The following is a 12,362-nucleotide window of genomic DNA, read 5'->3' as shown; positions in this document are numbered from 1 at the left end:
GGCTCAGTCTTTACCGGGCACCACTGGGCAGTGACATGCCTACTCAGAAGCGGCTCATCAGTACACAGTGGACCAGCCCTTCACCTACCTACCCCACCACCAGCATTTCAAACAGAGGGAGTGACCAGAGCCACAGGCAAGTCCTCCAGTGTGGCTGGCTTATGGTCAAGAATCCATCCAAGGTACACATCCTGAGTTGTCTCTCTGGGTCACAGCAGAGGCCTAGAAAATGTCCAAGGAAGGAAGTCTCCTCCTCTGCCCGCCTGCCCAGGGGCTTGATCAGGTGAGCCTTCCTTTTGCAGGTGTAACAAGTGATGGAGAACGAGGGGACTGGTCCCAAGAAATGGGCATCGACGCATGGCCCTGGGCCCCTGCAGAGGGAATGAAAGGACCTGTCTCCATCTCTCAAGGAAAGGCCATGGTCTGCATTGGGTCGGTGTGAGCTTTCATGTGCTGCACTGTGTGTTCCATTGCTTGTGTGTGTGTGTGTGTGTGTGTGTGTACATGCATGTGTGCATGTGCACGTTGTTAGACTAACCTGGTTTCTAAACAGATCAGCGGTACAATAACCAATTCCCTTGCTACGACAACATCCATTCACTGGCCCCCAAAAAACCCAGCCTGCTGTCTGCCAGGTGAAGACAGGGCTTCCGCAGGGGTTGAAGGGGCATCAGCAGAAAGTCAACCACGGCTCATTCTGCAGGCATTTTCTTAGGCACACACAAAACCTGTACCCCGTGGTCCCTGGAAGTCGGACCCATCACCCTCCTTCCCTTGCTTCAGCAAGATGTGTGAAGGCGGGCACCCGCCTGGCCCAGAGAGCTGCAGCCTCGTGGGCACTCAGTCCTGGGTGCCCGCTCTGCATCCTCCAGCCGGTCCTCCTCGCTGCCCTGCACGTCTGTTCACCTTCGGCAGTGTGTTCTGACAGGAGATTTAATAAGCCCGGTGATGACCACACAGCTGCAGACCTCTGGAATGCAGACATTCCGAAAGGAAGCCCGGAGCCCAAGGCTGGCCATCAGGGACCCACTGGTTCTTACCTCTCGTGGGGCTGAGATCCACTCCCGGGGACAGGTCCCTCCTCCCACCAAAGGAGATGTTATCTTCCCCTATAGCAGTGGTTCTCCACCTTCCTAATGCCACGGCCCTTTAATACAGGTTCCGCATGTGGTGGTGACCCCCCAACCATAACATTATTTTCGTTGTTGCTTTGTCACTATAATTTTGCTACTGTGATGAATTGAGCGACCCCTGTGAAAGGGTCGTATGACCCCCCAAAGGGGTTGCGGACCCACAGGTCGAGAACCGCTGCCCTAGAGTGTGGCATTGCAGCTGATGTTTAACAAAAAAAAAAGAGTCTTTTGAGTGAAGCGCTCATTCTACACCATCAGGGGGGAAAAAATTAAAAGACTCCAAGTCATTTTAAACATAATTTATGTACATTTATGGCTTTATACAATCACAGCAAAGATTGTTCTTGTGTCTGTAAGTACATCGGCATCATCAGGCACTTCTCATAGAGTATCAAAACAGGAACATTAACTCTGTACTGTCGCTAACTCGGGTAGTGAAATGCGAGAGGGTGGGACTGGGCCCTGCCTGGACTGCTGTGCCCGTCCCTGACCACACTGCCAGGCTGAGCAACGCCCTTGTGGGGGTTGGGGGTGAGGAGACGCCAATTGTCACACCAGGTGGTTGGGTTTGTATATGCCACACTGCATGTTTTTCTTAATGATTACTGCCAAACTAAAACCTCAAGAGAAAACATTATCATCTAAAATCAAGTTATAAATTAAGAACTCGTTTAAGAACTGAATACAATAATTTCAAGTAACTGGGGGTGGGGGGGTGGCGTACTGTTAACGTCCATCTATCTAGCAGATGAACGGCTTCCCACCTTGGGAACACTGCTGCCGTCTCAAGTGTACTTATCGGCCTCCTCTCAGGATACAACGTTTGCTAAGTCATTTAGGCTTTGTCAGTTTGTCAAAGCAGAACTTTCCAAGTAATGCATCTATTACCTAAATATATTCCATACATCTATATTACGGAAACAATACATCTTTACATTTAAAATATCTGAATAGTTTTATAATACAATGCTTTTAATAACAGTACAAACCAGAGGAAAGGAATCAAACAAAGGCTGCATAGGTGATAACATTTGCACAGTTCACAAAGCAATCATTTACAATAACCGATACGCTATGCCAAAAGCCAGGGTTCTTACAGAAAGGGGGTAACCGAATGAAACAAACAAAAAACCAGAGGTCGCATAATGTTTGATTTCCAAAGAAACAGAATTCTCTTTTGTGGGAGCCCCCTGAACCCCACGGTGAGCTAGACTGTCAACTCCACACACACAAAGGGCGGTGGGGGTTTGGGGATCAGAGAGAAAAGCATGTGTATTTACATCGACTTGGGGGAGGAAACAGCGTTCTGGAAGTCTCCTTGGGAAGTGGAGAGACTGAAATGGGAGTTTTCGCTGTAAGGTGGGCAGGGGTCTTCCAGGGCTCGCTGGGTGACGGGAGGAGGACAAGAGGCAGTGTGGGGAGACGGAGCACTTTGGCACCAAAGGTTCTGGAAAGGTCTCGGCCCACCTTACTTGGCCAATTGGGGGAGGGGGGGTGTGTGTGTGTGTGCAAACAATGGAGGGTGTTAACAATGGGCTTTCTAATGAATTTTCCAAACCATCCAAGTCCCAGTGGGAAGCTTACACTAGGGACACAGAGCCAGTGGAGGTGAACTTCCCGTGCAGAACCAAGCAGGTGGGGTCTGGGCCCGAGAGCAGAGAAAGTGGACAGCTGGCTCCATGTGCATGTGAGCTTAGGGCACAGCCCACGAGTCGAAGCTGCGGATGGCGTCCATGGGATGCAAAGCCAACCAGCCCAGCCTGTCGACAGTTTAGAGGCCGCTGGGCAGAGTGAGGGCGTGCGCAGTGATCTGAATTGTAGTGTAGGGTGCTATAGACAGACGCCCCATCTTCTAAGCAACTTTAGTCATGGTCAGAAAAGCCATCTGTACTAACGAACACCCCAAACATACAAATCCCAGTTTTAAAACTTCCTCCTCCGACTCAAAAGAGGCCGGCTAAGTGATCTGCAGGACAGGGGCAGCGGCGGCGCGGACAGCGTTCTTCCGGGCAGAGCTTCGGGGGTGGGGGTAGAGGCGGGAGAGCGGGCGCAGCAGGGGTCATGAGGGGACCATTGCTGGAACTCACGTGTCGAGGACCTGGTGCAGAGCTCCCGGGGGGGGGGGACACCCAGGCTGAGCGAGTCATCTTAACTCCACAGGGTTAAAACACACAGAGCGGGTTCTCCCACACACGGGATGCACCACTCTCTTGTCAGAAAGGGGGGCCGGAGACATTGAGCACCCAGGTACTGATCACAACAGGTTTAAAGGGTTAGTCAGAAAGCATCAGGTAGAGGTCCAGAGTGTACAAACCAGTTAAGCACGTAGAAAAATTAGTCACTAATCCAGTTACAAGATACAAAATGGAGACTTGTGAGTGAGGCCCCTGAATACCTGTGATTCCACACACTTACCAGCAGACTAGTTAACAAACCAAGACTAGTTTCAAGACGACATCATCGGGTGGGAGCCATTCCTGATGGTCGCCCTCTAAGGTCCAGCGCTGACTATGGAAACTGTTCCCCTGGGGAGCAGAACCTTTTCGAATGCATGTACAAATTTGCAAAGAACAAAAGAGACAGACAACCAGAGGGGGCTTTTTAAAAAAGGAAAGACCTGTACAACAGGCTGGCATTTCACACTCACACCCGGCCCGCCCCCCGCGGGTCTGACAAGTTCATTCACTCAGCAGACTGGCTGCTCCTCGGATTCGGGAGGAAGGATGTGGGGAGAGGAGCCCCTCCCAGAGCTGCCCCAGGGAGGCGGCAGGCGGGAGGGTCTTGACGCTGCGATTCGTCCATTCAGCAGGACACAGGTAGTACGCACAAAACTTTAACTTAGCAAGGGCATGAGACCATCACAGTATACCAAAAAAAAAAAGAGTATAATAAACTTTTCCTTGGACCAAATGGATATTTAAAAAACAGTATACCAATAAAAAAGAGTATAAACTTTTCCTTGGACCAAATGGATATTTAAAAAAAAACAAACCAAAAACCAAAACGAAAGCACACACAAATACAAGTCCGAAAGCTACTGCTTATATACAAAAAATAATAATAATAATAATAGTGGGAGCACACGGGGCTGGCGAGCCTGGCTCCTCACTTCAGGACGTTCCAGCGCGCGGTCCTTATCTGCAGCAGCACGGAGCCGGCGCTCCAGGCAAACATCCTGTGCAGGAAGGGGGCTCCGCTGCCAAGTCTGACGAGGGGAAAAAGGGATGCTTTTTTTTTTCCTCTTCTTTTTTTTTAATCAAGAAAACTAAAAGTAGGGGAGGGGGTGAAGGACATCTTTGGACGGCTTCTCTCAGTGCCTGCTGTCAGACCATCTCAAGTACTTTACGTGTAGCCTGAAAAAAGAAAAAGGGGGGAAAAATCACACACATGCACACGCACAATGAAAATATACAGCCGAATTAAAAATTAAGAGTGACGGACATACTGGTGGGGGGCGGGGACAGTGTGCCAGAGCCTTCTCTCGCTCAGAAGCTCTGCGAACGTTCGTTCATTCGATGGGGGAAAACTCCTCTTCCCCCCCAGCATTTGATTTGTATCAAACGCGCATTCGCTGAAGAGCCGCTCAGGAGATGCAGCCGCCCGCCTGTCAAAAGGAAACCTTTAAAGCGGTGAGAGGACGTGTCCCCATGCCCGAGCTTAAAAGGGGCTCGCATGAGCAGCGTGATGGGCACGCAGCCGGCACCAAAAGGCCCTTACCAGGGACGCTCAGAAGCTCGCTTTTCCCGGGGGTCCTCTGATGGCAGGGCGCACTCACCTCTCAGCCTGACACCCAGCTGTGCGTGGTGGTCTTGACGCTGTGCGGGAAGCTTTGGCTGGGCAGCACGTTGTCAAAGTTAAAGTCCAAGGTGTCGCCGTCCATGAGGTCATTCCGGATGATGGACTCCATGTCACAGTCCAAGCGCTCAACGAACATGCCGTCCAGGTCACTGGGGAGCTTCTCCTGGTGCAGCAGGCCCACCCTGCTGTAGCCGTGACAGCTGCTGGCCTGGGAGTAGCCCCCAAGAGTGCTCATCTGCATGGCGTGGTGAGGCACTGGCCCTTGTAAGGAGGGCTTCCCAGGGGCCAGGCGGCTCAGGCCCGAGGCGTGAGGCATGCCACTGACGGCGTGGGGCAGGGCCCGCCCGTTGACCGCCGCCGCCGGCTGCTGGCCGTGCCCGGGGTGGGGATGAGCGCTGGGGCTCATCATGTTGTTGTGAGGGGCCCGGCCCCCGTACGTGGGCATGACCGGGCTGGGGCTCATTGTCACGTTCTGGCCCAGCACCCGGCTGTTGGATTGGGCCACCCCGGGGTCCACGGGTGTCATGATGTCATTATGGGGCGGGGAGTCCGAAGTGAGGAGCTCCTTCAGGAGTCCGGGTGCACAGTTGTACTGACTCAGGCCGCCGTAGCCCGGCTTGCTGTCTGGCAGGGTCTGCATAGGCATCTGTGGCAGGGGGCTCAGGCTGGCCTGGCCGTACGTGTACTTGGGGTAGTTTGGACTGGGCGAGTTGAGGCTGGTGTTTGGGGGTGCAAACGAGTAGCACGGGGTCTGCTGCATCATGGCGCCGGGCGAAGACTGTGTCGAGACGGACAGGGACGTTGGCGAGGAGAGGAGGTTGAGATTATCCAAGAGGTTCTCCATGTTCTCAGGGTTGCTGATCTCCGACAGGCTGGGCAGGGTGGACGCCATCTTGCCCGCCGACGGGGGGTACACCATCGGATGCACCTCCCCATCCCCGAGGTCGTCCTGCTGCGTCATGATGGGCGACAGCCTCCCGCTGATGGTGCTGGCGTTGGAGCTGGTCCGGGGGCGAAATGTGCTCCAGTTATCAAAGTCGTCGTTGCTGTGGGAGCCGGGGCTGGCCGGCCACTTGGAGAACTGCGAGCCGGGGCTGTCCCCGGCTCCCTCCTGGCCGGACTGGAGGGAGGCTTTCTTCTTGGCAGCCCGGCCTCGGCTCTTGGCGAATTTACTGTTGTTGTCCATGGACGCCGCTCTTCTCCGGGGGGACTTCCCGCTCTTGCCCCCCTCAGGGTTCAGCATCCACCAGGAACTCTTCCCAGTGCCTTCGTTCTGCACACGGATGAACTTGCTGTGCAGGGACAGGTTGTGACGGATCGAGTTCTGGAAAGCAGAAACACCGTGTTAGAAGCATGACGCCTTCTCCATGCAGGAAACTTCACCATCCACCCCAGCAACGGAGTACGTGGGAAGCACACAGAATGCGGGGCTTCCAACACCCAGTCTGAAACCCATCGTAACAGTGTGGAGCCCACGAGCAGAGGGCTTCTCGACGCTGTGGGGGGGTGTGAAGAGTTTCTGCGTCTCAGCAAGGTGGCCAACTGGCAGTAAGCCCCCTTACTGTGTTGTTAGCGACAGCAAGAGTCTCCCCAAGTCCCGGGGATCCCCTGCTCAACCGAATGAAGTGCTGCCTGGCCCTGGGCCACCTCCTTGAAGGCTTGCTGTGATGCCCACAGGGTTTCCTTTCCACTGGCTGGCTTTGGATGTAGATCACCGGGCCTTTCTTCTCACTCTCAGCTGCACGGCGCCCTGTGCGGCACCCTAGCAGCACCCACTGACGGGGGTGGGGCGGGGCGTGTGTGGAAGCTGACACTCCCGCCACTTAACCACCACTGCCTTCAAGCATCATCATAAACACCGTTTAAGATGGCTCTTTATAGACTAATTTGTGGGAGAATTACAAGAACGCATTTTAAAACCACTTAAAGTTATGCTCAGCTCCAGTGCTCCACGTAAGGGCCAGGAGACATCCTTTCTACACCTGCCCTTCGAGGATCCTCGTGCACCCCATCTCCAGAGGGTGGATGCTGATGGGGGGGGGGCGTCCTGCCCCCAAGGCATTCTCCCTACCTCTAGCCACATGGAGTTAAGGTGGCACTCACAAGTGGAAAGGGCACTGGTCCTTCAGGTTGCCAAATGGGCAGGTGCCAACCACATTTGGGAGCCCATATGCACACTTCCGACCTGAGCCATTCTCAGGGCCCCTCCTAGACATCTGCCACATGACACCCCGCCTTCTGGCCTGCTGGCTCCTGCCAGACTGCTGCGTTCTACCGTGTGCCTCGGAATTCGCCATGTGGGGGCCACCCTCAGGGTACCGATTCACCACAGCCTGAAAGGTCCAGGTCTGAAGGGGTGCTTCCCTTCCGGAGAGCAGCTGTTCTCACTAACCGGAAGCTCTCTGGACCTCCACGTCCACGGCTTTCATCAGCCCACGTGGCACCACGGGCTGAATCGCCTCCCAAGTGGCCAGCCCCCCTCCCCGCATAGATTCTCGGGTGCGGGCCTGGAAACCGCAGAGGACACTCCAATCACTGCAGTCATTTCTCTACAGCCCAGCACAAAGCCACTGCACACAGGGGGTAAGACTCGGCCCTTTACCACACAATACCAACACCAACCAGACGCCCTGCCACCGCCCCCTCCGACTGCTAATGGCCCTACAGCACAGAGCAGAGCTCACTCCTGCGGGTTTCCAAGACTGTCTATCTGTGGGGGGCAACAAGGCTCGTCTTGCCCCCGCAGAGTGAACAGTGGTTTCGAACTGCTGACCTTGAGGCTAGGGGCTCAAAACTGAACCCACCATGCCTCAGCTGGAACTCACAGTACAGCGCCAGGCATCTGTCTATCCAGAGGGCACACATGCCATCCAGAGTCAAGAGCTTTCTACTGTTCTGGGTTATGGGAATGCAGTGAAGCGAAATAGGTTCCTAAGGAACAGAAAGCCCCTAGGTTAACAATACCTGGGCTCCTTTATACCCCCAAAGCCCATTAGGCATACAGCTGCATTGTTTAAAATTAAAAAGAAGAGTCGTGTGTGTGTGTAATTTTTAGACAGTTGAAGTGTCCAAAATGGAAAGTTTTCACTTCAGTGATAACTCCCTGTCCCCCACCTCCCTGCCAGTAACCACCAAAGTGCACCCACTAACTACGTGCCACCCCTTCCTGGGTTGTGGGCACACACACACACCAGCACCACTAACATGGAAGAGAAAGCGGGAGAAGAAGGCAGAGAGTGAGGCTTCACTCTGTGATGCCCGGCTGCTGCTGGGTGACCACTGCTGCCACTGTACATCCGAGGCCTCACGACTGGAGGGGCATCAGCTGGGCGAGACCCTTCCCAGCCAGGTGGCCCGGGGGGCTGCTCCGCCTGGCGTCAGCAGGAGGGAGGTAGAGCCTTGCAGGCTGCGAGGGGATTGAGCGCGGGGCTGTGTGAGACATGGTGGAGCATAAGTAGTACTGGGGAAGGAGGCCGGGGATCCCCAATTGAGGGGCATGGGCGGCACCACCTTCCCAGTGGGGTGTGGGTAGGACTGCAGGGCTGCCGCAACACAAACTCACAATGCCAAACACACGGCCAACGGGACCAGAGAGCCTCCCGGGCTTCCTTAGGAAGCCTGGGGCCAGGCTACACATTAATCCCAATTGGACTCCCTTCCTGGCCACATGGCTAGACTGTGGCATGTAGGGTGGACTGGGAAAGGACAAGGAGAAAGCCCTGGGCTCACAGGAAGGGGGGACCTGACCTTAGAGCAAGCTGTTCCCCAAACCGGACAGGGCACCTGGCACACTCAACATCCGTTCATTCAGCCACCCATGCAGCCTTTCACCAGGGTTCGGTGCCCTTGGCCTGGCCTGAGCACAGGAGCCACGCACCCTGGGACGAGACAGCTGTGTGCAAGCGCCCCCCCCCTCCGCACTCCGCCCGGATTTTCCTGGCCTCTTCTGCCAACAGTGCAAAGGTCAGCTGACCAACACCTGGGGTCCCGCCAGCATCTCTGGTCCACCACAAAGAGTCTCTGGCTGGATCTCTGGACACCCAGGGACGCAGCCACAGCGCCCACATCCTCATGCCATCAACAAGGATGCCTGCATGCTCATCGCTGTGCCAAGGCGGAGCTCCTGCAGAGCAGGGCAAGGCCAGGGCACCAGCACCGACACCAACACCCGAGACTCAGCATGCAGGGCCGAGAGCCACACTTCTCAGTGCCCTCGAGGCTACAATCTGCCCCGGGATTGCAACACCAGCTGTGGGGCAGGCCCCTTGGCCGGGCCACAGAGAGGGCAGGCCAGGACACAGCCCTCGCTGGCTGCCTCCATGCCCCACTCACTCCCTTCCCACCCAGAAATCAATCCTGGGCTGCAGGGGCCAAGTACCGCTGGCGCTGGGTTGGGTGCCCACAGGGCAAGTCTGACCCGGGGAGGAGCAGGACTGCCCACCCCCGGGGGGTTCCGAGGCTGCGGGCTTTACAGGAGGAGACTTCCTGGTGGGTCTTCCTCACATAGAGGGAGCCTCGGCATCCTAGGTTGTAAGCTGGGCTGCTGTCAGGTCAGCAGTTTGAAACCACCGACCGGATGAGGCTGCCTGCTCCCGTGATGGGTGACACAGTCTCTGAACCCCAGGGGGTGGTCCCACTCTGTCCTGCAGGGTCACTCTGCGTTGGAATGGGCTCGGTGGCAGTTGGTGCGTCTCACACAGAGCCCTGGAGTGGGTTGAACCACCGACCTTGCTTCTAGAAGCTTACCCATGGTGCCCCGAGGGCCCACTTGTTCTTGGTTGCCTCCTTGCTGTGGGATGGCCCTGCGCACAAATGCCCAGTGTGGTCCTTATATCATCTGCTGTCAATTTGGGACTTAAGAGGGAAGGGGTGGAGTTTTGCCTGTCGATCGGGGTCACAGCTTGGTAACCTCATTTGGAGATGCTAAAGAGATAATAACTCACTGGAGGTGGGACACATGCTCACTCCCTGACAGACATTCCTGTGGACGAGCTACGCTAGAGCCCTGGAGCTGAAGGAGCCACGTGGAGACCCCTGCCAGCGCTGAGACCCTTCCACTGCCACTGGACCTCCCCAAAGACGTTCCAGCTACTGGCCTGTGATCTTCCTGCATTTGGCACCACTTCATGTGTTGCGTGAGTCTGAAGACTTTATAGATTGGTATCGGAAGTATGGACTAATGTCAGACCTATGGACTTGTTCTGGACTGGGCGGGGATGTTTTCTCAATATTCAATTGCTCTTGTATATAAAGCTCTTTCTTAAACACATATGAGTCTCCCTGGATTTGTTTCTGTAGTCTACCGGACTAACCCATCCAGGGTCTGCATTCCTCTAAAGGAAGCAGACTGGCCCTGAGCACCACTGGAGAGCCCCGGGCCTCTGGGCCAGCAGCACAGCCATCACGACCCCTTTGTCCTCTCAACACAATAGAGGTCCAGATAAGCCACTGTGAAATCTCCGGAGGGGAGGAAGCGTGACTCCTGAGCCCGTCATGTCCCAGATAGTGGCTTCCTGGTGGCTGTGCAGACCAGGGGAAGGGGTGGTGCTACTCCAGGCAGAGGCGGGGTCCCCTCAGAGCATCTGCCTCCACAGCCAGGGCTCTCCCATGGAGATGGCAGGATGCGCTGGGTGGTGGCATCGTTCAGGGCGGGATGGGGAGGGGGGCGGTCCACTAACGTACAGAAATACACACGAATTCACCCCCTGGACTTTCACACACACAAAAAGCAAAAGCCGCCCCCAGAGCAATCTCCTCGCTTATCAAAACACAGCCCCACATATTTCTGTCTGGGGACATTTCAGGTCGCTGCTCAACTAACAGAGCTGTCTCTTAACTTTGCTAACAATTAAAAACATTTTTTTCCCCCGAACAGGAAAAGGTTTTCTGCGTGGGGCTTGTTACATAAATTCCTGTTTTTCACACAGCCAGCAGGACATTAAAGACGCCATGGTTTCCAGCCCAGGGTGGGGGGCAGGGACGCGCCGGGAAGGTACACCTTGTGTTTTTTTTTTCCTTTTCTTTTTTTGAAGTACTGCTGTTCATGACGTTGTGTCTGCAGAGCACTGCCAGACGTAGGGAGGCCGGGGAAGGGAACGGACGGCTTTACTCAGGCCACTGTGCAGTTGGGCGGGCCAGCCTGGGACCAACACAGGAGGAGGGCAGCAGGGTGTGGGGGACGGAGGGCTGGGACTCACGTTCCTAGACCCCAAGTTCCTTTCTGCGCGCCTCAGTTAGAGGAATGGGCCCGTCGGCAGATGCCTAGGCTAGCAGCCTTCTCTGCTGCCCAACCAGCCTTTCTGCACCTGGGCAGCCCACTTTCCCGTCCCAGGGCACTGCCCCTGGGTGGTCTGGCCCGGTGGCCCCTCTGAGCCTGGTTGCTAGCACTCTGGCTGCATCTCCCTTCCCTGCAGCCTGGGGTGGGCGCTCCTTGGGTGAGTAAGGGGTGTGCAGAACACATGTCTATGTCAGTCTCAAAGTGGCTCGCAGATGTCCTGCCCCACCAGGACACCTTCCAGAAACCCGCATCACTGACATCCCCAAAGGTCACAGAGCAGCCGGAAGGTCTCCCACTGCTTCTTGCCATCGCGCCATGCCATCTGGTCAGCCCTGGATCCCGGGGACACGATGGGGCCGAGTGCTGCCCGGGCCTCGGGCATCCCCCAGCAGTGGCTGCAGATCGGAACCCTGTGATCCGGATGAACGTCCTTGGCTGGTCTGGGGGAGTGAATCCCTAGATGTTTCTTCTAACCCCCTACAGGCAGGCAGCCCCGCTGAAACACGCAGCACGTGTTTCACACGGACACGGAGTGGCACAAGGACACGGAGTGGCAGCAGTGCGTTAAGGGGTGCAATGGCCTCCCACGTGAAGGCAGGGTCTGATCCACACCACCACCTGGACCCCTGTGGACACTGGGGGTGGGGGTGCCATCAGGTCAGCTCTGACTCACGGCAACTTCTCACACCAGGGTGAGGACACTGCGCCAACCTCCACCCACCCTTCCCGGACCCTATCAGGGCTGGATGCCGTGGAGGGCGGAAGGGGAGGCCTCGGGCAGCCAGCCTGCACACCAGGGAGAGGATGACCAGGGAGGGGAGGGCTTGGGGCACAGGCCTGTCAGGAGCACCCAGGACTTGGGCCGGTTACAGAGTGCCAGCCTCCGAAACATCCTGTGTTCTTGGGTCCACTGTCCCTTCCTTCCGGAAACATCTCCTAATAGCCTCCTCTCCCCCTTTGTTGACTCCCCACAATCGACCATGCTGCCTGCAGTCTCAAGTGGTGTGCCTGCCACCCTACATTGCGAGCTCAGAGGCCAGGAGCCTGCCTGTCTTCAGCCCAGCAGCAGGCATTCCAGCTTGATGAGCGAACCCGTCAGTACCTACATGCACGGGGCCACTGGAAAGCTGGCAGGCCACACTGCCTGGCGTGAA

The 12,362-nt window shown here is 56.0% G+C and overlaps 1 protein-coding gene across 1 annotated transcript in view; it reads right to left on the bottom strand.

The window, feature by feature from the left end:
- Positions 1-4,076: 4,076 nt before the first annotated feature.
- FOXO1 (forkhead box O1) overlaps positions 4,077-12,362 on the bottom strand; it is a gene marked incomplete at its 5' end in the record, with an annotated part of 107,819 nt that continues 99,533 nt past the window's right edge. The window contains 2 exons of the mRNA XM_013006883.2: positions 4,077-4,486; positions 4,909-6,255. Of these exons, the coding sequence (XP_012862337.1) occupies positions 4,912-6,255 (1,344 nt within the window). The remainder of the gene's footprint in view (positions 4,487-4,908; positions 6,256-12,362) is intronic.

This window comes from Echinops telfairi, unplaced genomic scaffold, assembly GCF_000313985.2.
Source record: "Echinops telfairi isolate 266 unplaced genomic scaffold, ASM31398v2 ScPeMD7_11;HRSCAF=52, whole genome shotgun sequence".
Lineage (NCBI taxonomy): Eukaryota > Metazoa > Chordata > Mammalia > Afrosoricida > Tenrecidae > Echinops > Echinops telfairi.
This window is presented reverse-complemented; position numbering and strand designations above follow the sequence as displayed.